General features: G+C 43.7%; 1 protein-coding gene across 2 annotated transcripts in view; it reads left to right on the forward strand.

Moving 5' to 3' along the window:
* Nucleotides 1-26,424, forward strand: part of plxnb2b (plexin b2b) — a 92,137-nt gene that overhangs the window by 43,071 nt on the left and 22,642 nt on the right. For both annotated transcript variants that reach the window (XM_079275261.1, XM_079275262.1), the window contains exons 2-14: nucleotides 14,577-15,715; nucleotides 16,580-16,768; nucleotides 16,893-17,018; nucleotides 18,254-18,354; nucleotides 19,463-19,589; nucleotides 20,073-20,232; nucleotides 21,527-21,638; nucleotides 22,150-22,261; nucleotides 22,627-22,728; nucleotides 23,796-23,891; nucleotides 24,387-24,474; nucleotides 24,828-25,012; nucleotides 26,054-26,202. In XM_079275261.1, the coding sequence (XP_079131387.1) occupies nucleotides 14,579-15,715; nucleotides 16,580-16,768; nucleotides 16,893-17,018; nucleotides 18,254-18,354; nucleotides 19,463-19,589; nucleotides 20,073-20,232; nucleotides 21,527-21,638; nucleotides 22,150-22,261; nucleotides 22,627-22,728; nucleotides 23,796-23,891; nucleotides 24,387-24,474; nucleotides 24,828-25,012; nucleotides 26,054-26,202 (2,684 nt within the window). In that variant the 5' untranslated portion in view covers nucleotides 14,577-14,578. The remainder of the gene's footprint in view (nucleotides 1-14,576; nucleotides 15,716-16,579; nucleotides 16,769-16,892; nucleotides 17,019-18,253; nucleotides 18,355-19,462; nucleotides 19,590-20,072; nucleotides 20,233-21,526; nucleotides 21,639-22,149; nucleotides 22,262-22,626; nucleotides 22,729-23,795; nucleotides 23,892-24,386; nucleotides 24,475-24,827; nucleotides 25,013-26,053; nucleotides 26,203-26,424) is intronic.

Raw genomic sequence — 26,424 nt, forward strand, 5'->3', positions numbered from 1 at the left:
TGCGAGCAGCGATGAGCGGGCCCTCGCAATATGCACGTCGGGGTGCATGCACGGCGGGACTCTGGCCTGCGCGGCCGAGAACGTCCGCGACCGTCGGACAGCGCGAGGACTCTGGTTGATGCTGTCATTCAGTTCCGTGACCGTCAGACACTGCATGCAGGTTCAGAGCATGGCCCCAACATACTTTTATTTACGTCCATATGTGATACATGTTCCTACCACATTTCATACATCTAGGTCAAACGTACTGCGAGGGCTGCTTCGTCGGAATTTTGCAGGGGGCGCTATTGAGCCGATTTGCCACTCTGAACCAATCAAATCATATTCCCTAACTACATTTCGGCCTTGTAATCTACTTGCCAAGTTTGCTTATGTTTCGAGCATTTTTAGCCTCTCAAAATGACCTTCGTTGTTAACGGCGAAGACTGCATCGCCACGGCAACGGCGTTCGACGAAACATCAAAAGCTTCATGATCTGGCATTATGAACTATTTGTGTGGAACAAATTTGATATTGATTTGATTTACCTACTAAGAGAAACAAGCCAAAGTATCAAGACTTTAACTTCCTGTTACCAGTAGGTGGCGCTATGACTATGATTCAAAATTGGCCTGCATATGTCTTCAGGCCTGGAGTCTAATCAAACACGTGAAATCTGGTAAAGATCTGATGATGTGGAGTCGAGTTACATCAGTTTATTCGTTTATGGCGAAGGATCGAAATTCCGTCGCCACGGCAACAGCTTTTCACGAAACAACAAGCTTTGAGTAACTTTTCATCACAAAGGTCTTTAGACTGTACCGACCAAATTTGAAGTTGATCTGATGAATTCCCTAGGAGGAGTTCGTTAAAGTGCAGCGCCTGGAAATGACAAAAACGACATGAGAAATTCATAAAAAATGCAAAATGGCTGACTTCCGGTTGGGTTTAGAGCATAGGCCCAAGAGACTTTTATTGAAGTCCATATGCGATACATGTTCCTACCACATTTCATACATCTAGGTCAAACGTACTGCGAGGGCTGCTTCGTTGAAATTTTGTAGGGGGCGCTATTGAGCCGATTTGCCACTCTGAACCAATAAAATCATATTATACAACTACATGTTGGGCTTTAAATGTGTACGCCAAGTTTGCTTATGTTTCGAGCATTTGTAGCCTCTCAAAATGACCTTCGTTGTTAACGGCGAAGACTGCATCGCCACGGCAACGGCGTTCGATGAAACATCAAAAGCTTCATGATCTGGCATTATGAACTTCTTGTATTTGTGTGGAACAAATTTGATATTGATTTGATTTACCTGCTAAGAGAAACAAGCCAAAGTATCAAGACTTTAACTTCCTGTTACCAGTAGGTGGCGCTATGACTATGATTCAAAATTGGCCTGCAGATGTCTTCAGGCCTGGAGTCTAATCAAGCATGTGTAATCTGGTAAAGATCTGATGATGTGGAGTCGAGATACATCAGTTTATTCGTTCATGGCGAAGGATCCACATTCGCCGAGCCGCCACGTCGCCGCCCTTCAGTAACTTCTTGCAATCTTCACAACGAAGCATTATCAAGGTCTTAAGGCTTGTTTGACAACATTTGAGAGGGATCTGATTAATCTGTGAGGAGCAGGATGTCAAAGTACGCAGCGTACAACTTCCGGTTGCCACTAGGTGGCGCTATCAGTTTGATTCAAAATTATCATATAGATGTGTTCCGGGTCAGGATGTTATGACATATCAGAGATTTTGAGCAGATTCGACAATGTACGGCCGAGTTACAACAACTTCCTGTTTCGTGGCGAATGGTGTTTCTTTGACGCCACGCCACGGCCACATAGTTCGATAACTTTTTGATCTTTGAGTAACTTTTCACTGCCAAGGTCTCAAGAGCAGACTAGCCGAATCTGAAGTCAATCGGGTCAAATCTCTGGGAGGAGTTCGTTAAAGTATGACGCCTTGAAACGGTCAAAAAACGTCATAAAAGCAAAAATGGCCGACTTCCTGTTTGGTTTAGAGAAAACGGCCAAGAGGATTTTTTGTGCGTCTCATCACGTTCCACATACCTACCAACTTTCATACAGCTGGGTGAAACCTGATGTTGGGGCTACTCAATAGGGGGCGCTAGCGAGCCAATATTTCATACCGCAGCTGGGCACCCCAATCAGACTGCAATTTTCGCAAATTCTGGCTTGCTTGCCAAATTTCACAAACTTCCCAATATCCCAAGCACCTCCTTTTTGCGACGAAACACATAAAATAATAAGAATAATAATAATTAAAGCTGCGAGCAGCGATGGGCGGGCCCTCGCAATATGCACGTCGGGGTGCCGGCGGGACTCCGGCCTGCGCGGCCGAGAACGTCCGCGACCGTCGGACGGCGCGAGGACTCTGGCTGATGCTGCCATTTAGTTCTGTGACCGTCAGACACTGCATGCAGGTTTAGAGCATGGCCCCAATAAACTTTTATTTAAGTCCATATGTGATACATGTTCCCACCAAATTTCATACATCTAGGTCAAACGTACTGCGAGGGCTGCTTCGTCGAAATTTTGTAGGGGGCGCTATTGAGCCGATTTGCCACTCTGAACCAATAAAATCATATTCCCTAACTACATTTCGGCCTTGTAATCTACTTGCCAAGTTTGCTTATGTTTCGAGCATTTTTAGCCTCTCAAAATGACCTTCGTTGTTAACGGCGAAGAATGCGTCGCCACGGTAACAGTTTTTCACGAAACAACAAGCTTTGAGTAACTTTTCATCACAAAGGTCTTTAGACTGTACTGACCAAATTTGAAGTTGATCTGATTAATTCCCTAGGAGGAGTTCGTTAAAGTGCAGCGCCTGGAAATGACAACAATGACACTAGAAATTCAGAAGAAATGCAAAGTTATTGACTTCCGGTTGGGTTTAGAGCATAGCCCCAAGAGACTTTTATTGAAGTCCATATGTGATACATGTTCCTACCACATTTCATACATCTAGGTCAAAACGTACTGCGAGGGCTGCTTCGTTGAAATTTTGTAGGGGGCGCTATTGAGCCGATTTGCCACTCTGAACCAATAAAATCATATTCCCTAACTACATTTCGGCCTTGTAATCTACTTGCCAAGTTTGCTTATGTTTCGAGCATATTTAGCCTCTCAAAATGACCTTCGTTGTTAACGGCGAAGACTGCATCGCCACGGCAACGGCGTTCGACGAAACATCAAAAGCTTCATGATCTGGCATTATGAACTTCTTGTATTTGTGTGGAACAAATTTGATATTGAGTTGATTTACCTACTAAGAGAAACAAGCCAAAGTATAAAGACTTTAACTTCCTGTTACCAGTAGGTGGCGCTATGACTATGATTCAAAATTGGCCTGCATATGTCTTCAGGCCTGGAGTCTAATCAAGCATGTGAAATCAGGTAAAGATCTGATGATGTGGAGTCGAGATACATCAGTTTATTCGTTCATGGCGAAGGATCGAAATTCGCCGAGCCGCCACGTCGCCGCCCTTCAGTAACTTCTTACAATCTTCACAATGAAGCATTATCAAGGTCTTAAGGCTTGTTTGACAAGATTTGAGAGGGATCTGATGAATCTGTGAGGAGCAGGATGTCAAAGTACGCAGCGTACAACTTCCGGTTGCCACTAGGTGGCGCTATCAGTTTGATTCAAAATTATCATATAGATGTGTTCCGGGTCAGGATGTTATGACATATGAGAGATTTTGAGCAGATTCGACAATGTACGGCCGAGTTACAACAACTTCCTGTTTCGTGGCGAATGGTGTTTCTTTGACGCCACGCCACGGCCACATAGTTCGATAACTTTTTGATCTTTGAGTAACTTTTCACTGCCAAGGTCTCAAGAGCAGACTAGCCGAATCTGAAGTCAATCGGGTCAAATCTCTGGGAGGAGTTCGTTAAAGTATGACGCCTTGAAACGGTCAAAAAACGTCACACAAGTAAAAATGGCCGACTTCCTGTTTGGTTTAGAGAAAACTTCCAAGAGGATTTTTTGTGCGTCTCATCACGTTCCACATACCGACCAAATTTCATACAGCTGGGTGAAACCTGATGTTGGGGCTACTCAATAGGGGGCGCTAGCGCGCCAATATTTCATACCGCAGCTGGACACCCCAATCAGACTGCAATTTTCGCAAATTCTGGCTTGCGCGCCAAATTTCACAACATTCCCAATATCCCAAGCACCTCCTTTTTGCGACGAAACACTAAAAATAATAATAATAATAATAAACATTCGAAATTCAATAGGTCCTCCGCTCCGACTACGTCGGTGCTCGGGCCCTAATAAACATTCGAAATTCAATAGGTCCTCCGCTCCGACTACGTCGGTGCTCGGGCCCTAATAATAATAAACATTCGAAATTCAATAGGTCCTCCGCTCCGACTACGTCGGTGCTCGGGCCCTAATAATAATAAACATAGCGGTTTCAATAGGTCCTCCGCTCCGACTACGTCGGTGCTCGGGCCCTAATTAAACATAACATTAAATGGCATTAAATAGTAGCCTTCCATTGTAAACAACTGTGCAAATGTAACTTTTTACAGTAAGCTTTTCTAACTGAATACACTGATACAAACACAGCATGAAATAAAATGTATATGACCCTTTACCATTCACATTTTCAAAAGTGCAACATCTGATCTAACATCAACATAACATATTTTGCACAGTAAATAAGTGCATGTAAACAAAATCAAGTGCATTCACAACATAACCAACAGTATTAAACAGTAGTGCATGTTTTTTCTAAATATTTTTTGCCAGGAAGACAAGCCTGTCTACTACCTCTGGCTTCAGGCATGCACGGTGGCATGTAACAATGCCCCCCCACACACTGAAAAGCCTCTCAGAGGGGGCACTTGTAGCTGGCACAGAGAGGTATTTCTTTGCTAAAGTACTTAGCCTTGGAAAGTTAAGTTGGTGACGCTTCCACCAGTCAAGTGGATCGGTGTCTGGGTCAACCTGCTGGACCACAGGTCAGTTGTTGCGGAGTAGAATGACATCCCCTCCAGCTCCGCAGAGATCCTTTGGCGTGTACTATTGTACAGCCGAGGCAAGGCAACGTCAGAAAAATGTTTACGGCTTGGTAGCACGTACCTGGGGTCCAAAGCTTTGAGACGGTGAATAAACCCCGGCTTTTCCACGGTGTATATGGGCACCATATCTTTTGCGATATACATCGCGACTGCATCCGTGATGGCTTTCCACCGGGCACTCTTCTTCTCATGCGGAGTACAGTTGGTGAATGTCTCCAAAATGCTGGGTTGTTTTTGTGAGGTGGCGGCGGCAGCAGTGAAGCTGCTGGCCGCCATTGTTTTAGTTTGTAAACAATGCGCGCGCACTCTACTACGGGAAAAAGGGGTGGGGGCGATTTTCTCGATTTTCAATAAAACACATCGCCTTAAAGCACACATTCGAATTAATCGATTAAATCGATTTATCGCCCAGCCCTAGGGCCTTCTGTAAAAATATTCCTCTTTCTCACAGTTCTTCCTTTCTCTCATCCCATACAGCCCTCCTTCTATCTCCCCTTTCCCCTCTTTTCCCCTCCTCCATCACTCTGTCTGTCTGGCCGTCTCATTTAAGTCGATGACATTTGATGTGAAGTGGTGCGGGCCCGAGAGCTTACAGACACTGACTCATAAAAACACACATGCACAGGGAGGACTTGATGTGGAGGGAAAGGTCAGGCCTACTCTCCGAGGGCCTAATCACCCACTCTCATTGAGTGGCTTGCTCACTCACACACACTCAATCAAGTGTGTGTGTGTGTGTGTGTGTGTGTGTGCCTGATGAATGTGATCACTGGTGTGACTTAGTCTGTGAATGTAGGCGAGCGAGTGAGTGTGAGAGGCATCGACTGCGCGTCGAGAGATGATTGGTGTGAAAGTGTGATTGTCGGAAAATGTGCATCCCTGACTTGTGGACGTACGAATAGCAGATGACCACTTTGGGTCAGGTGACTGACACACAAATGCAAAAGTGTGTGTGCAAACACATTCGCACAGTCCTCTTGCCCGAACATGTGGCGTAATCAGCGGTCTTATCAGGGGAACTGTGGGGCTGTAACAGGCTCATTAACTTCTCCCTGAGCCGTTTTTTTTTTTTTTAGAGAGGGAATTGGCCAAGACGAGTGGGCCACACTTCTGTCCAGCCCCTCATAATACAGTCTATTCTCCACTCAGCTTTTGACTCAAGTGATTGTGCATGTATGCATGACGGTCCTCTTTACCTAAAAACCTCCTCTCTGATGTTGCTGTGCTTATTCCCTCATTAGTTGACCTTCAGCACTGCCCATCCTAGTTTAGTTTTGAGCAGCCGCTAGCAGAGCAGGGTAGCGGGGATTAAGTATTAAAGAGCCTCAGCTGCTCTGCGGCTCCTGTAGCTCAGCGTTCGGCCACCGAGGCCTGATAATGCTGTTTGTTTAGCCATTAGTCAGGCCCTGCTTAGCAGCTCTCTCCCCTCTGGCTACTGAAACACTGATGGATGATGGATGAAGATTGCAGGGTCGGCGGATGGAGGGATGAGTGTATTGGAGTGGTTTCAATGGCATCAAGAACATTTGTTCGAAGTGTATGGCACTAAGGAGAAGTGTTGGAGGTCCAAGCAAATGTGGATTTTCATTAATTACTGTGAGAGGAGGAGGAAGTGAGAAGGTGCTCTTGTGTTATGAGCTGAGGTTTTGTGTCGAGGCATACATGTTTTATCAGACTCTACCCTTCCTGTGATTCGTTTTCGTCGTCCGACCAATTCAAAAGTAGCCAAGTTTATTTCCTTCTGCACGGCCAGCGGAAAGTACTCCTTCTCGCTGGAAGCTATTTCATTTTATGAGGTATTTTTTGCAGCTAATTTAGCCATTACCTTTTAAGCTCTAAACGTGACCTTTTCTCCATATGCCGAGGAGAGCTGGCTAATCTTTGGGCTATTACCTGATAGCGGTTAGTCATTACCAAAAGCTGAAATCTTTCTGGGCGTCAGCAAACACTGATGCCGCCACCATTACAGTGCTCAGTCGCTATCCGCACTCTGACTCATCTTGACAAGTGACAGGCACCTGCCAGCCTGCACAAAGGAACTATGGAGACTCAGCTGGTAACGTCTTTCTGTCTCTCGATCATCTCGTCATCCCGCCTGCCTTCTTTCCCGAGGTTAACGCTCTAATTCGCACAGAGAAAGTTATGTAACAATTAGAAGTGAAGTAATTCCATCCAATGTCAGACTGAAACTGAAACTAACACAAAGTATTTGCCAGCAGAGTACATCATCTCTTGTAGGAAAGACAACTGATTACTAACCTGCTGCATGTATACAGTAACCACTAACTCATTTCATGGTCACAGTGAGGTTACCAGGTATGGTAGCATGTCCAGAGACCACACCTATGTCCACCAGCCGTGTCTGGCAACCCACACGACAGTCAAAAACGCTGCAGAGAACTACGTGACAGATGGATAGACCCATTGTAAACCAGATAATATGTCAGGTTTTTTTTCAGTGATTAAACTAGTGAGATGCAAAGTGTTGATTACTGAGCTTTGGAAGGTGTTGGATGCTGTATATTTTCACATAGGACAGATCCAGGCTCGCTGCCTCTCTCTGCTTCCAGTGCTTATTTTAAGCTGGGCTAAACACGTCCCAGCGCCACCTCTGCATCTACCACACAAACATGGGACTGATATCAATCTTCTCATCTCACTATTGGACAGAAAGCAAATAGGCATGTTTCCCAAAACTAGTCCTTTAAGACCGAAGCTCCTATAAACACACATTGGTTCTCCTTGTCCTCCGTTACAGAGTTTTCATGTGAATTCTTCTAAGAGGCGAGCAATCAGTCACCATAAGATCTGCATTCTCCTTGAAACCAAACTGAAGCCGGGCACTGAGACGAAACCACATTACAAGATACCTTCATGGCTCATTGACGTTCATGCTAGAGAAGTGAAATCATTATAACCAATAAGGTGTGTAATGGATTCCTTCCCAGCAGTCAGTCTGCCTGCCTGACTTCTTAATTCTAGCTGCATGTGTGTTGCAATGTTGTATGTACGTGGAGGGTGAGTGCCTTTTTGGGCACACAGGATCGCCTCAGGGTGCTGTACGGATGAGAGCAGCTGCCCTCCGACCAGAGGAAGCCGGGATTTAAGTGTCTGTGTGTGAGCAAACCTGCTGAAGTGCCCTTGAGCAAGACACGGACTCATTACCTGTTCTTTAAAGAGTCTGATCTCTGACAGGAGCGAGAGAAAAAAAGAAATTCCCTGCAGCCGTCAAGCAATGTGTCACAAGGAAAATTAGTTTCTGAAACGATAAGGCGATTACTTGAAAGACAGAAAATTTAAGTAATTTGTCAAGCAATACATGTCAAACTTGTGCCAGATTCAGTTCAGATTTGCAGTTTTATATTGATGTTAAATGTAGTAATTTGGGGTTTAGACTCTAGTTGAGGACCTCATTTGAGTTTTTTTCTGTGGTTTTCTGACATTTCACAGAATCAATTCATAAAAAACATCTGCAGATTAATTGATCTGGAAATCAACCTTTATTTGCCACCCTAGTTATGGATGTGGGCAGCGACAGTATTGGCTCTCAGATGTGCATCTGTGAGTGAGTCGAGTTGATTAGTGAGCTTGTGTATGCATGCATGCCCCTACAACTGTTTGTGTGTATTAACAACCGTCTAGATGTGGCGGCGTTGTCGGAGAAGCCGTTGGCTCCTGAAAGTAGCTCTTCTCCGCCAGGCCAGGCCGTTTAATCAGGTTCCCCACATCCGCCAGCTGTGTCCACACAGCAAACCGTCACTCTGTCCCGCTGGAGAGCTGCAACATCCAGCTGGGGGCGGGAAAGGCCAGTTAGCATCGGGAGATTAGCCCAAGCTGCTGCTGCCCAGACATGGAGAGGTTGCGTTTGTGTGTTTGTTTGAGAGACGAACAGAGATTGAGAGATTACAAGAGACATCGAGGTCGGCTGCTGAGGACGGTATGACAAGTCCCTGCATACATGTGCACATTTAAATGTGTAGCTTGTGTGTGTTTTTGTGCTCTCATTGCTCAAGTGTCCAGCTGGCGGAGGGGAGATAGCAGGAGCCTTGAAAATGGTGACGGAGCGGTAAACAGACACAGAGGCAGCCTATCGGTCCTAATGAGCAAAAGTGCCGTGCCTAAAAAGATGGAGTGGGTGTGTGCAGGTTACGCTCGCACCCGTGTCTCTTGGTCGTGCATCAAGACAGACAAACGTACACAAGAGGGCAGGTAGACACACAGGAGGAACACAAGCACACAGGCGTGAGAATTGGGACACACACACACACACGTGGGCCGCGGTCTATTAGCAGAACAAAGTGTGATTCACACACTCCTTGGGTCACGGGCCAACACGAGAAGGTGTTAGCATATTTAGGCCACAGCAGCTGGAGCCCACTGAAATGAACCTGGCCCATCAATCCCCCGCCTGGTGCCATGAATACAATGGCTGTGCTGGCTGCTTTGGTGAGCGTGGTTCTCCCAGTCAGTCAAATTGAAATAAATGAACTGCCAACCCTGACGGCAGGGTAATTGTTCATATGGAAATTGGATTGCCGTCGTCACAACAGCCTCCCATTGCAACTCGTGAAACAATTTGACTGTAAGGAAGGGACAAGAGCGTTTGCGTGTCAAAAAACAAATGGGAGAGATGGGAGACATGCAGAGAAAAGAAAGATTTCTCTACACTCTCCCACTTCATCTTTCATCTCTAACAATGCCGCTTGTTCCCGCCTGTCCTTCCCTGGAAGGATGAAGGTCCGCCCCTCATTTCCGGCTCCTTGTAAGGCTCCTAACCCACGTTGTCATCTTGCATTGCCCACACTTTATCAGGCCTTTTCAGAACCCTACACACTGCGAGACACATGGTGCGATTCACTTTGGAGCATTAACCCCTCGCTCCCCCCCTTCTCCGCCCAGCTCCAAGGGCCTCTGGGGACATGCAAGTAATTTAATAGCGGTTCACTTTTATCAGCGTGTAATACTGAAAGCGGCTTCAATGTGAAGACCCCCCCCCCAGCACATCAATGTCATACCCTGGCATCTGTCAAAGCCAGCTCTCCGATAAAGAAAGTGCTGAATATGAGTGATCGCAGTATGGGGTGATATCTTATTATGTTTTTCGGGGTAGGGCGTCTGTTATTTATTATATCAGTTTCCTTTCCGTATCTGTTTTAATGAGTGAGTGGGGTACTCCTGCTGGTTCAAGACTTGCCGGGTCAGCAGTTGCGCAAGTGTTTGTGATCTAATCATTACGCGCACACACGCGCATACACAAACATTCTTGTTTTCCCCTCTCTCCTCCCTGATCTCTTGCTCCTTTGCTCAGGCACACTCGTAGACTTCCTCCTGGTCGGTGTTGTCCTAGAAAAAGGGGGGGGGGGGGTTGTGTGGCGAGAGAATTGGCCGAGAGGCATGTGGACTGCCATGCTGGGCTTTAGTGCCCCTGTGTCAAAGAAACACAGCGTGGCTGTTTGAAGAGAAGAGTGTCTCTGTGTGGTCGGAGTGGGATTACCTTGTCAGCACTTCAAGCTGCGCCGGTGCACGTATCGGTGCATGCACATGTATCCCTAAGCCTACGAATATGTGTGTCTGTGTGCACACCTGCCATTTTTCAATTATCTTTCATTTTCCTCTGCTGGGAGCTTCTTTTCCTGTCCAGACGTGTCCTAACTTGTCGAGGGAGGATGGCTCTAAAGTTGTCATGACATAAAAAGGAGTGTGTGTGTAATGACCAGCAAGCCAACAAATAGACACACCTTCAGGTGCTATTTTCATGCCTGCTCATGCAGAACCTCTGCAGTTTTTTTCTCCTAACGTTTATTTGCCCTTCAACAATAGAAATAAACTGTGGGTGGAAATTACCAAGCACGTTGCCGAATCTAATCGTGTCTCTCAAGTTCATTCGCGAGGCAATCTCTATTTATAACGTTCTTCAGCGGGTTCAGTTCAATAGCCCACAGATCTCGGCCAAAATAAACACTGTTTATCCAGTTTTTCTTGTTTGTTGTCAAACTATTACAGATATCTTTCAACGGTCTTTTAAAGAGCTTTTAATGAGGAGGTAGCGTACATTCCGTAACAACGCTTATAGTCACCAGTGAGGAGAGCTCCACCGCTACAACTAGTGATTTGGTCAGCGACGATGAGGATTCAGTATAATCGGTTCAGTTGAATGATTCTGTGTAAACATTTGTTCTTTTCCTGTACCTCCTAAAGTGGAAAATGAAATTCAACAAAAAGGAATTAGTTGAGATTTCTAGAAGTCGGACAGATTTAATTGATCAATTGTGTCTTGTACAGGATCACATTTTTCAGATGTGCCAGCATCATTAGCACAAGATGCGTTTCATTATTATTTATCCCAAGCCATTGGAGGCTTCATTAGCTGCAGGCTGATGCAGCACGCGGCCTCTAATTTTAGCATCTTTTTATTTGTTCAGAATGGCCACGTGTTGGATGGTATGCCCACTTGCCATGTTCTCTCACAGCAGCTTAGAGACATGTTGAGAAAGGAGAGGTGGGCTGGTCTGTGGAGAAATGGGCCTCATTCCACCTGTGTCACCCCCACCAGACATCTGCCTGTCCTCAGCTCTTTGAAGCCTCTTTAATTCCAGCGTTCAGGATTAAGCCCATGAAAAAAGGATGAAAAGTGATAGAGCGACAGGAGGAGACGTCCTCGGAGAGAACAGGCCCCTTTGAAATATGTTAAGAATTTCGTTTGCACTGACCCACAATGAAGCATCTGAGGGATTTTTGTTTTGGCTGGCTATAGGATTTGCATGATCAGGAAAAGGACTCTTTGAAGTCATGGATGTAAGTGGAACTGGAGTTTTCTGAAACCTAAATGAGTGCCCCGAGACATTGTCCTTGCATTTTACATTACAAACTGAGAAAGTTGCTTTGTCAGAGCATGTTTGATTGGAAGTCAAAGGAATCAAGTCTTTTTTTTCCTCATAGAAGCCGTTGACATAATTCACTATTTGTGGACTCTGTGCGGTCTGTATCATGGCCGAGTAAAATTGATAGAAATACGGATATTACCGTTTTTGGCAGATGGTGCACAATGGAGGTGCATTCAGACAGGCAGTCATGCTTCAATTACCATCTTTATTTACAATCACAGCCAATATTTAGGCAGTATGGTCTTCCTTGTTGTGTACAAACAGAAACAAACTGTAGAATTAAGAAAACGGCTGTTTTTTAATTACAGACATTTTGTAGATGCGCAGAACTACAATAGGTTTAATTTATATGTACAGGAGCTTCTGATGAAGTTACAAAACGCTAGATTTTCCTGCCAGGTGTTTCCACAAAAAGAAGAAACAAAATGCACATTAAAGGTCATGTGGCATGTCAGACTACCTGAACCTGTCTCGTCAAAACGGTTTAACCATCAGCGGGCTGTCAAAATGAGAAAACGCATCTCGGCTGGTGGAGTGAACTACGGTTGTGACCGAGAAATGTTATAAAATGACCACAAATTATGATAAGATCTGCATTTTTATACGGCAGCACTTTTCAGAGACCGTAATCTATGAAAATTGAAATATGACAACAGAGAGGGGTAGAAAAAAAGACAATAATTACAATTTAAAAAGTATAATTGTGGAAGGCAATAAATGTGGGTGTGTGTTACTGACACCTCGAATTTCACACCCTCGGAACACATTTGTACCGAGCCCAGAAATTACACATGTCAGTTATCACAAGCGGTGCATTCAAGCGCTGACTTTATTGTGGCTTAAAATATTTTGTCTGTGATTTTTGTCCTTCTACCTTCAGTAGAAAGCCACTCGCATTCTAGCTCAAACGTCTCGTTATTGCAAAAAGGCAGCCCTGCCCTAAATACGCCCCAAGTAAGGCTTTGTGAGGCTCACTTTTACAGAGAAAACGTTATTGCTCAAAAATTGCCTCAGAGTTGTTTATTTAAGTCTATGATCATTTTAAAGGCAATTTCTTCTGACTTTCTGTGAACATTTTGCCATTTCCCACCACCCAGCTTCACTGCGTCTGTTTGTGTTGTCAACATTTTCCGGCTGCGAGAGCGTTTTGCAGTTCATGCAGTTTTTGTGACGCTTCCCTGAAAGCTCAAACACAAAAGTGAGTTATTGTGGAGCCTCTTAAAGCTGACACATGTTTTTAATTGTCATTCAACTTAGCCACCGGATCCGTCTTTGTAATTGACGTTTGTTGCCTCAGAGCTTAAACTGTTGTCCACATGGTATTCCTCTTATTTTGTCCACCCCTGTAGTGTTGTCTGCTCCTCTTAGTAAAATCTTGACAAGACCCTAACCAGCCCTTCCTCATGATTGAAGCTGTAAAATTGAACACACATTTGTGTCCTGAATGAGCACAGATTTTATTGCACCATTTAAATTTTAATTGAAAAATTTAAGGCAATGAATTGAAAAGGGCACAAGACATTAAAGCAGTTAAATTGGTTGTGGGAGAGAAGGACTAAGGTAATAAATAGGAAGAAATATAAATTCATCAAATCGAGTAGTCTGCACTTAAAAGCTGATGGGAGTTGCCAGTGAAATGAACAGGTTCCCCTCTGGGTAAAGGTCTAATCAGTGGTCTCCCCAAAGAGGAAAGGCATTTTAACATAATGAAAACACAACTTTGGCGCTCAACCTCTTTGAAGTGTGGTTTTTTTTTTCAGTTTTACAAATGTGCCCTTTGGACTTGACTGGCCAGGTGTAATAAGAAGGAGGATACCATTCGAGCTGGAAAGCACATGCAAACACACATTCGCTGTGTGGGCAATAGCTGCGTCAAAGCCACCTGCAGTTCCATATTTACCACAGCCTGGCCAAACAGCAGTGAGCGAAGGACTCCTCAGGCACCTGCTGTTAGCCGGTACATGCTGCTGTGCTGTCTGTATTTTACAGGGATATGGTGTGATCATGTTTCCTGAGACAAAACGGTGTACTTCCTGAGCACATAGTGCTTAGAAAAAAGGAAGTGCAAATGAAGTTGGAACAGATCCATGGTTTTTAAATAGGCTTTTGTTGTGTTGTGGTTTGCGATAGCTCTCTGCTTTAATCGTTCTTTACCCTCACACAGAACAGTTGTATTTCATCACCAGCGATCATTTCTGATACGAAGTCAATTCAATCCAAAATAACACACCTTCCGAACTGGAGCAGCAGGTTGAGTCTCACACAAATAGCTGCACACTGTTAGCACAGACTCTTGACGGTTCAGAAAATCCAAATTACATGTAAATAGTTTTGTTTTCATTTTGACAAGTTAAAGGAAATTTGTCTCTGAGATTTTACTCAAAAGGCTCCAAGTTTAGGTCTTCTGACTCCAATTTCTCACATAACTGCAAGAAAACGAATAACCGTATTTACCAAAACTATTCCTTTAACCCGTGGTGAGTGGGACATCTGACTGTTCCACATGACCATTACTTTGCATGTCTGAGTGTGTGTTAAGTGTTGTATGTTAACCACACGCCTACTCTGCACTGCAGTTTTTGTAGTTGATGTACATTTACGAGTGCATTTAACTGCATTAATAATGGAACACCTCTCTTTCTTTTCTCTCCAGAGATGGCAAGCTGGGTCTCCCTCCTCCTCTTTCTCTTCTGCCAGCCAGTCTCACAAGCCCAGGAGGAGAGCAGCACCATCCCCATCCTATTCACCTCTGAGACCTCCATCAACAATGTGGTCCAGGACCCCCAGACCGGTCGAATCTACCTGGGGGCGGTCAACGCCATCTACCAACTGGGGCCGTCCCTCCGGCGGCAGGCTCGTGCCGAGACGGGCCCCAAAAATGACGCCCGGACCTGTACGCCTCCTGCCTCTGCCTGCCAGGACACCAAGCCCATGCCCAACCTCAACAAGCTTCTGCTGGTCCATCCCACCAAAGGTTCACTCATCGTCTGTGGCAGCCGCTACCGAGGCATCTGCTCCCTCCTCAACCTGACCAACGTGGAACAGCAGCTGTATTACAGTGACATTAAAGGAGAGAGGACCTACGTGACTAGCATAGAGGATAACGTGAACGTGGTGGGCGTCATGTCCAACTACTCAAAAGATGGTCACACCTTCAGTGTGTTTCTTGTTGGGAAGGGCTTCGGAGGCCTGGACACTGCAAAACTCATCAGCACACGAATCCTTCAGGACTTCCGTGAGTGGGTCGTGTTCGAGAGCATCATCGAGGCATCTACGGTGCAGACGACGCCATTTGCTGCCAAGTACCTGCATGACTTCCGCTATGCCTTCAAAGAGGATGGTTTTGTTTATTTCCTCTTTTCGCGGACACTTGATGGTTCGGATAATAAAAACGTCACCTTTGTGTCTCGTCTTTGCGAAAATGACAAACATTACTACTCTCACACAGAGCTCCAGTTGAACTGCGGCCAAAATAACAGATACAACAAAGTTCAAGCTGCGTATGTGGCTTCACCGGGAAAAGAGCTGGCACGGGCCATGACTGAATCAGGTCTGTATGGGAAGGTCGTCTCATGGAGCAAAGTTCTGTTCATGGTGGCGAGTCACGATGACGACGTCAACGACGTCAACGACGTCAACGACTCGGCTCTCTGCATGTACCCACTCAACTCCATCAATGAGCGCCTGGTGGACATCATCAGCGCCTGCTACATCGACTCGGGGAAAATTGCCGGGTTACCCGCTGTGGGAATCCCCTACTCATCAAAAACTGACTGCACATCAACAATTTCGGTAAGCGCTTCTTTTGTGTGTCAGCTGATTAAAGTTTTAAAGGAGGTGTTTGGAATAACAGATGTGACTGTGATAGGTTTTGAAGAATCCCCCTAGTGTTATTAATAATGCATGGGTGTGTCACTGTTTACTTTAATGTCTCAGAGTTTTCTTTGTTCTGCAGATCTTTTTTGTTTTATTGTTCTCTTTAAATCTTTTCTTCTGTCGCACACATCTTCCCTTCTTCCATGTCTCTTTTCTCAATTCCCTCAACTCATCCAGAATATTACCATATAGCAGCTGTGGGCAAATCACAGTCATCTTTCATAGTTCACATCAAAACTTTTATTTTCAGATTTTTCACAAACCTACTGGCAATGTAAATACAAAGCAAATGTAGTTTCTAATAAAAATGAGATTGTAATATCTAATACGGTCTAAAACCCTCATTTTAAGTCTATATGACCAGAACAGATCTCAGAACTCAAATAGGTGTGTCTCCAACAGAAATGGCTGCAACATCAATTGTGTTTTCATTCAACCATAAATGAAGCAGGGCACTGTCCGTCATGTGGGGATATCCCATCAATGAAGTCCCTTGTAGTGCAACACAGAACATATATTTGCATATATTAATCTTTTTTTTATTTGCTAGATGAGTGTCAACAAAAAGCTGCTGTGACACTGTTACCACAAACTTGCAAATGAGAAACAAGCTTTTAAAAATATTTTTTATTCTACGTAATTATATTCAGATTAATTGTCAATTAAACAAAACATATTGAAAATGCACCTACAGCGCAGGGGATTTCCCCTCATATTCTTTGGATTAAAGCATTTACAGTGTCTCTCATCATCCTTTTTGTTTTTCCTTTTCTTTTATAGAAAGATACTTTGGAAACCGTCATGTGTGGTGACGACTTTCTGCCTTCCCCTCTGGCCAGCAATCCGGGATTTGCCTTAAAGGCAGTTGCGGTTTGGGCCAAGTCGGGCTTGCTGTCCGCTGTGGCCGTTGCTGTGGAGAATGATCACACCATCGCCTTCTTGGGGAACACCCAGGGGGAGGTTTTCAAGGTGGAATTGTGCTCTTCTCTGCTCAGCTTATTGGTTTCCTCCTTTTAAACATTTAGTCTTACCCGAGGGAAGCAGGATAAGGGCCTTTATGTCTGACGGTGTTACCTTTTTGTTTTCTATCCAGGTACATCTGACCGAGGTGGGACACATATACAGCCAGGCTCCTGCTGACCCCATGGGAGAGAAGGTCAACAAGAACCTTTTCTTTGATCGCAGTCAAAGCCACCTCTATGTTACCACAGAGAAGAAGGTGTGTATGTCAGGGCCCTTTTGTAACACAGATCATATAACACTTGTCTACGCAGGAGGCGTTCAGGCATGTAGGTTACCCCGTCATTTAGCAGCTTTGGGACCCCAAGACACGATCAATGTAGTCATGTAAAACCGAGCAAAGTAGACTTGAAAAAGATGCTTTGAGCCGCAGTTAAATGTGTAAAGAGTTAAACACCAGTACGACAGCTGTATTGATTCAAATTGAAGCGTATCTATTTCATCAGTATTGTACACACACCGTCTATCTGGCTTTAACTGAAAATAAGTAACAGAGGTTCTTGAATTAATAAATAAATAATTTACAAAAATAAATAAATTATATATGTTCATGATATGTTTTTGGCTATAAATCTGATATATACATGGTGCTGTGTTTCCCACACAATTAGATTATATTGCAGAGCATGTGCGAGTTTAAATAAAAGTGATAAATGGGTCGCCAAATAGTCTGTATATAGTTTATGTCTGGGCATTGGGGGCACTGAGGTTAGATCAGTGGAACAAGAAGTAGTTTTTCAGTGAAGTAGAAATACCCAAATGTAAAATTGAAAGTATTATCAGCAAATGTCCTTAGGATTCAAAAATAATTGTCCCTTTCAGAATGTGATATTGTTATGTATGTTACAATACTTGAATTTAATTACAGATGCAGTAATGTGTAAGCAGCAGTTTAATGTTGTAGGGGGTTGATGTGGAGCCAAGTCTACAAACCTAATACTGTTGGGTACTTTAATCTATAACACCGTCTCATATTTTATTAGATGATTGCACTATATGTAACCTGATAACAAGACTGAGTAGCAATTTCATTTTCCCCTCTTTCAGTCTGTTTGAATCACTAAACAACTCGGGAGATGTGATTCAGAGCTCTGAAACGAGGCTAGATTATATTATATTAAAGTTCAAATCCTGCCTGCACACCTGGCCTATCTGCCATCCTATCAGGCACATGTAAAGTAAATGAACTTGGATGCTTTCCACCACTGGGTACAATGCACATTTGGCATGTAGGGAGAGGCAATTGTTTCAGTAATTTAACATGGGGAGCAGACGGGAAGTCTCGGTGCTTTGACAGGACGTGTTTTACTTCCACTCTGCACACCTGCAACAAACTAAGGATCGTTTCGAGCCGGATTTTAAACGCCCCATATTTCGAGCAGTGTCTCACCTAAGGTGCATTGTTTGATCGTGTTTCATGTTGCTTTGCTCCAGATCACCAAGGTGCCGGTTCAGACGTGCCTCCATAAGAAGGACTGCCAATCATGTGTGGAACTGAGGGACCCTTACTGTGGCTGGTGTGTCCTGGAGGGCAGGTGAAGATCACACGCAGACTTAAAAATGCATGCACACAGCGACAGACCGACACGAACACCCACACATGCAATTCCATCTGTAAAACACAGCAGGGTATTTGTTCTGTGTTTTATTGCAGACACTTTTAGCACCCCTCTGTGTTTATATTCCATCTCCTGTTGTCCGTGCAGCCGTGAGGAATTAAAGCTGTTTGTCAGCCTCATGCAGCGAAGACAGTCTGTGCAATTTACTCTCATCGGCCTATATTTATCAGGGTCTCGAGGGTAGAAGGGGCGGTACGTATCATGTATTTTACGGAGATGGGAGCAGGAAAGAGAAAAATATCAGAAAAACAGTTGTGTCCCTCTGGAAGTTGTTGATACTCTTATTCAGAAACAATGCACGCTCTATGCTAAGCTTTAAAGCTGCAGCGTTCAGCAGATTTATTGATCAGTCGATCGTGAGTCAGATAAAGCGAGACATTTGATGACAACAACTTGAGCTCTAGGACACTGTGCCGGCCATGTTTCTCTGTTTTCAGATGTTTCATCGACAAGATGATTGATGAAGAAATAATGATTCGATAAATAGATAATGAAAATAATAATAAGTAGCGGCCCTACTTAACTTGTTTGCTTTTCTCTCTTCACTTCTACTTCTTGAAAACTATTCAATGAACATTCATTTATTATATTGTGTGCTCCTGTTTGTTTGCAAATTATTGTCTCCGTCTGTTACATTGTATTTTGAATTGTGTTCTACCCGGTTGATAATGACAAGACTTTTTTTTTGTTCTTCAAGATTACGTATTGATTTTTTCTTTTTTGTCTCCTGTGCAATATACTATTATCAAATCATACTGTACATTGTCAAATGTTATTTAACATATTTCCCAAATCCAGATAACAATGAGGGCATATAGTGTTTTTTTCTAGCTACATAAAACGTAATCTTAGAAATCTGCACGGACGCAGCTTGAAGTCACCTGGGCATGAGGTTGTTATTGACAGAAGCACATTGAAAATCTGTTGGAGTCCATAGGCTTTGTTTATTGAGACCTTGTACTGTAAAAGCGTCGAGGGGTTGCGGAGCAGAGGCTGATGGGAGTTGTTCATCCTTCGTCTGAAGGTGTACCAGGAGGTCTGAGTGCCGACGGGCGGAGGAGAAGAATGGCTGGCTGTGGAGCCCCAGGCAGCAGTGTGTCAAGATCGTCTCCTTCTATCCCCCGAACCTTTCTTGTAAAAAGACTCAGAAGGTACTGCGCCGCTTCTCCTCTCACTCACTCTCTTTGTTCTCTGCTTCTCTTTCTGTCTCTCTCGCTCTGCAGATCGCTCTCACATGCACGTCACACAAACATGCACTGCCTGAGAAATCAACTGTTTCCAGTGTGAATCAGAGACCCTGGGCTCTAGGTCTTCCTGCCTCACTATCGATCCATCCAGGCAACTCAAAACGGGCTTATTATAACCGACCTGGTTGATTGTGCTCACAGCCTGTGCACTTTGTCTCTCAAGTTTGCACTTTGTCCCTCCCTTTCTGACTCACTCTTGTATATCCACAAACGGCAACCACTCAATCTCCGGGCTAAGGAAACAGTGATCAGAATCATACACTGCAGCGAAATTAATTTAAATTGAAGTGATATTACTCAGCTAAACAGGTGATAGGCAATAATCCTTTCTGTGAAGAACTCCGTTTCAGCCACTTCCAAATCCTTTGTATCTTATTTTGTGTTCAGGTGAAGATCAACATCCCCTCCCTTCCTGTGATTGGGCTTTCTGACCGTTTGCTGTGCACCGTTAAGTCGTTCGAGAGTGAAGGCACCATGTCTGACTCTGGTCAGGTCTCCTGCGATCTACCCAGCCCTTCGCTGATACCACATACACCTGAGGACCAAGGTATGTCCAGACGAATGTCTGTTGTTATCCATAATAACCAAGGTTCTATCGCCAATGGGTAAAGCAGGCAAACAGCCTCAGGGTCCCCTGACTCTAAACGCTCCAGGTTTAGGTTTTGGTAATTTAATTAATTGTGTATTTGTCTGGAATTTGTGCCACTAAACCACCACCACTGAACTAAGATTGAGGTGTATTCATTTCCAAAGTCTTTTTTTATGGGCTTTATTATTTTAGTTTATGCCTGAAACACACATCCATGTCCCTCACGGGATGAATTGTAAAACTAATTACATTAAAGACGATTACATATATCAGGAAAGGTTCAAGGTTATCAGAAAAACAAAGTCAGTAAGGAAGAAAGGTAACAACTGCACACTTATTTCATGCCACGAAGGTTTATAAAAGACTGTTAATATGACTAATTATCGAGAACAATCACTTTTTTTAGATGGGTGTTTCGACCCAATTCAAGATTTCTTCTTTCGCTGTTTCCCTCCAATTTATGCAATATTTTTGAACAGAGGTGACGAAGTTCATGATATATGTGGTGATGAATACGACCTAATGTTTAGAAATAACATACATGTGATACGTTTGGCTTCAGTATTACTGTTTTTTGTGTACTCTTTCTATGTACTTCGTTAAATTGTAATTTGTGGATGTTTTATCATCCTGTTTTTTTGGAAAAACCACACCTGGCATCGTAGAGCTTATTTGCCGGTTGGTGCGTGTGGGATGTATGAATACAGGTGTAGTTTCTATTTTTTAAACATTCTCAACTGATCAAGATCCAATTAGGAAACCTAGTCATTCATTTGTGGCACGGAGTAAGTGTGCAGGCGTTCCCTTTTTAAAAAACTAATGACATTCCCGTCAGCCTCAGCTGTACTTTGTGCGTTTTACTAATTAGCAAATGTATTTACGTTGGCATTTGTTAGCATTGTCATTGTGAGCATGGCGACGGGAGCATTTAGCTCAAAGTGCTCCTGTGTGCACAAGTACAGCTTTACATAGCCACGAGCATGGCTGTAGACTCTAAGTCTGGTTAAATGAATGCATTAATACATAATTGGTATCAAGGACGTTGCGGCCATGCTCTGTCAAAAATGATTTGAAGATCATGTGTTGTGTGTCAGAATATGTCGTCCTTCCTGTGTTTTGTCTTGCCATGAACAAAGTCTTGCATATTCAGAATTATTCCCGATGACACGTCCCCATTCATAAATGTGTAAAACTCATATCCCACCAAAAGCTAGTGAAGCACATTTTATCCCTCTCTCTGCTGCGTCCTCAGACTTTGTGGCCGTGGCCGTCAGGATTTTTGTTAACGAGACTGTGGAGCTGGCTACGCGGGAGTTCAAGTTCTATAACTGTGCTGCCACATTTAGGAAATCCGAAAACACACCGTGAGTCACTCTTCATCTATCAGTTCTGCTCTGTCACTCACAGAAAGTACACAGTGACACTGAACACAGCATCAACTGACAACCTTGATGTAAATGTATCGCCGTGCATGAACAGATGAGAGATCAAGGCTGTGTTTGTAAATTGTGATGCATGGTCATTTTGAATGCACCTCTTGCATTTTCTCTCCTTTTATTATCAAGCCGAGGAAATTGCCTCAGTTTCCTTTTCATTCATCAAAAAATGAAAGTCGATCTCGCCATTTTTTTCTTTTCTTTCATGCCAAGGAATGTGTGATGAACGAGCTTTGCTTGTGTGAAGTCGCAGAGATCCATTTTGTTGTCAGCAACATGGATTTCTTTGCCGAACGCTCCTTGATGAGTTTGCATGTTTTAAGATTTTGTTTGTGTGTGTGTGATTTTACGCGTGTGTGTGTGACTGACTAATTAAATGCCCTCGAAAGCATTTTCTCATCTTTGGTCTGTTTTTGTGTGTGTGTGTGTGTGTCCTCAGGTGCATGTCATGCGTGGCCAGTTCGTGGGGCTGCCAGTGGGACACATACGCCCACACCTGCAGCGACTTGGACGACAGTCTGATGGGTGAGAACATCATCAAGCCCCGTCAGGTGAGTCTTCTCAAGTGTTAACACATCAATGGCATGTCAAGAAGCTTCATCTCTGATAGTATGTGTGGAAAAAGTGTAGCAGAAGTTTTAAAAGACACATCTAATCACCACACGTGAGGGGACGCATGAGCGATCCAAATTTCCCCTGAAAATTAATAAAAAAAGAACTCAAATCCCGGTATCAGCTGGCACCATCTTGCATGACAAATACTGTAGGGTGGAGGATATCAATTTATAAGTGAGCAGATGTTTCAGTGATACACTTATCTGTAACCGCAGACGAGGGTGTCCGTTAAGTGGTTCGCATATTTAAAATGGAAATTATTAAAAGTGGGAGTATCTGATTTGTTTTGATGCCTTCTCAGGGAGCGAAGTGTCCTCAGTTTGAGAATCCAGATCCTGTGCTGATCCCTGTGGGCTACAAGACTCGTATCAGCTTCGAGGGGATCAATTTGGACCTCAACCAGGTAAAGAGACACAGAATGTTTGGAGAACTAACTGTCTCTTATAAACATTTATTCAGTATGGCCTTAGGCCCGCCGTGAGCCGGATTGATCGCAATTGTGAACCAGCGCATGACGAACTACACAACTCCCCTTAGCTGCGATGTGATCACAATATATCTCGGGCAGAAGTGAGCTATTGCTTCTATAAAACGCTCATCAAGTATGGCTGTACGAAAGTCATACATACAATCCAATTTAAATGTTTTTTTATGAATAGATAATAATGTTCACAAAAAGAGGCCCTCCTGGGCTGGTTGCCTGCACAAGAGGCACCCCGAGGTGGTTGATATGGAACGCACACTAGCAGCTAGAATGTTCATCTTTTCATCACAGGCTAGCGTTATATTGATTTTATTATTTGGCTCTTCATTTACATTATTTGAATGTTGCCATCTATTTTGCAGCCACTGAGAAACTGTCCAGCGTCGGTAGGATGGCTTTGATAGCTGCTCGTACTCGGCTCGCCCTTTATTTGTGTGGCTGTGTTGCTTGGAGTGGATGTTGTTCCACTTTCCTTGAGTCCTTGAGTTTTGGTTGCCAATGGCTTTTGAGAGAGACACTTCATCTTTCTCGTGTCAAGATCCGCATCAGATTTTTTTGTAGCGGTTCTAGCAGCTATGTGGGTATTGTATCATGAATTGTAAGTAATCAGATTGCTTGATTTGAGCTACCCAGTTCATAAAAGTATTTAATTATAATCAAACAAGTGTATATGTACAGCAAAAACTAAAAGCAACAGTAGGATGGGCCGGTTTTCACGAACAAATTGATAACTAGTAACTCCTTGTTAACACCTTCTGTGTGTAGTGTTGTCTTATAGAAAACTTTGATACAGTTGCGAACAGGAAAAGGAAAGGAGCCAATCATGCCATGTCAGCCAAGGGCTGGAAGAGTCTACAGTTCAACAGTCTTTGAGATTTCTTGCTCAGCAGTGGAAAAACCGAGGAGCATTAGAGAACATTAATTGTCAAATAGGATCTACATATATTAATCCGCCATGTTTTTTAAAATGTTGTATTGTTCTCCAGGGTCGTGTTTTCACGATCGGCACTGCACTGATGAGAAACACGGAAGAGGAGGTAAATTTTGAGGACGGGCCGTTCTACACCTTCAGCGGCTTCAATGTGAGTATACGACTGTTGTCTCGTTGCTTGACGCTCAGCCCTCAACTGTATCTCTGTATTCACAATGAACTGCTGATTTTGTTCCTTTACTGGGATGCGAATGTGAGGCGAATTCGTCCTTCACTTGATTTTTCATTTTAGCAGTTTAGATCCAAACTATCTATGAACTGACTGTTTTTCAGGGTTATAAATCAAATCACCCTTTAGCAGTCACTTAGATATTCTCTAGCTCCCTCTAATGGACAGACTCTCCTCACTGGAGTTATTTTAACTGCCTCTCCACATTGTGAATTATGTGATTTGGGGGCTCAAACAGTACCGAGCCCCCCAGCGATGTTCTTTCCCAACATTGATTTCTTCAGCTGAAAATCTGCCAGACGGGGTGCAATTTTTTTTCATTCCTTTCTTTTCTTGCCTTGGCATGAGGGAGAAGAGCTCAAGTGCCATTAATCACTGGATTCTGTATTAATAATTCATTTTCTTCCAATTTCTTAGTTTTCTTACGACAAGTCACCGGAGACCAATGTTCTCTTCTACGTGAAGGACAAAGAGTCTGGCAAGAAGATGGACAGCACGCTGAACGGTACACTCGCTCACATTTTATCATGGAGGGCTTACAGTATGTTTAATGCCGCTGGTCCCAGTGTGGGGCCGCCATTATATCTGAGAAACTGCTTTTAATCTTTAATTAAAAATAATTTAAAACTTATTTGGTAATGACTGTATCACCAAACATTTTTTGACAGAATATGAAGGATTCAAATGCAAATGACTGCACATTTACCTGTTACCTTGTCATGTAACTTAAAAGTTTTAAGAAGACGCAATCTTGCTAATCTTGCTAATTGTTCATGAAAAGCGAGACCTTTAAGTATGAGAAAATTGGTAGAATTCAAACTGTGCTAATAGTTTTTCTCCTCCCTACTTCTCCTATAGTCACCCTGTATAATTGCTCCATGGGGAGGGAGGACTGTAGTCTCTGTAGGAATGCAGATCCAAAGTACAGGTGTGTGTGGTGCGCCAAGCAGAGGGCGTGTGTGTACAACGAGCTGTGCAATCCTGACCAACAACGGCCCGAGGATCCTTACAACACCGAGTGTCCCGACCCCCAGATCACCGATGTGAGTAGTTACGATGTCGTGATCTCTTCATGTTGACTTTTGGACTGGAGACAGCACGTGCATGAAAGGCTTGTGACTGGCAGTGAAAAAGCACCGACTTTGTTGATTGGATTATCGATTGGACCACCTAATTGGCCTCTCCACTTTCTCTCGACGGAGTTGCTTCTCCTTGAGGGCTTGTTGAGCAGATCTGCAGCACGTCATGATTGGATCAATTCTTTCTTTGCTTACTTTATTGTTGGTGTCACATTGTCATTGACAAAAATCGTTGATGTCATTGTGACAGAGGTTATGACCTCGGTCAAACAACAGCCTGACCGATGCATAAGTGTGTGTGTGTGTGTGTGTGTGTGTGTGTGTGTGTGTGTGTGTGTGTGTGCACGCGTGTGCTAGATGTTTCCTGGCATTTTTATGTATATTACCGGTTATGTTGGTCGCTCCATTACGTTGGTCCAGACTGAAATATCTCAACAACTATTGGATGGATTGCCCTGAAATTCGTTCAAGACATTCATCGTCCCCAGAGGATGAATCCTTCGGCTTTATTGATCCCCTGACTTCCTTTCGTGCCATGTCCTGTCTACTATTGGATGGATTGCCACAACATTTTGTACACACATTCATGTCCCCCTCAAGATGAATTGTAATAACTTTGTCCAATACTTTAGTTTATGAGCAAATATCTGCAAAACTCCTATCAGCCTTAGCTGTTCTTTGTGTTGAGTGCTACTTAGCAAATGTTAGCATGCTAGCATGCTACGCTAAAATGGTGAACATTATCCTCAAGTTTCTTTTGTATCAGCATCCACAATCCAGCATCAGTTGGGCTCTAATACATGCACGTATATGCAAACTAGGCTCATACCGTATGGATGTAATTCTCAAGCATGGTCTTGAATATTAAACACTTAAACCATTCAGCGGACTTAAAGAGACTGTGTAAATCTGTGTACATTCTTATTGCGTAACTAATCTGTTGAAAGCCATTTCAAATCCCTTCTTTTTAAAAACGCGCCCCTACCCCTGTATCTCCCCGCCCAGATCATCCCTCTTTTCGGCCCCCTGCTGGGCGGGATCTCCATCACCATCCGGGGCTCCAACCTCGGCATCCACAAGGAAGACATTAAAAGCATCAGTGTGGTTGGGGTGCCCTGTGTCCATCAGAAGGAGAAGTACTCTGTTTCCACGAGGTAATACTCACTTTCATGTATTTCTGCAAATGTATGAGCAGTAGCAGCACACCCACTTTCTCCCTATTGTTCGCTGTTGGTCAAACTGTGTTTGGCAGGTTTGCAAAACGGAAGGTAACCAGGGTGCATGTTTTAATTAGCTCACTATGCCAGTGTAATGATCTGAATGGCAGTGGTGGAAGAAATAGTCTGTTCCTTTTTTTGAGTAAAAGTACAAACAAC

This window comes from Melanostigma gelatinosum (genome assembly GCF_949748355.1).
Source record: "Melanostigma gelatinosum genome assembly, chromosome: 1".
In the NCBI taxonomy this organism is placed as follows: domain Eukaryota; kingdom Metazoa; phylum Chordata; class Actinopteri; order Perciformes; family Zoarcidae; genus Melanostigma; species Melanostigma gelatinosum.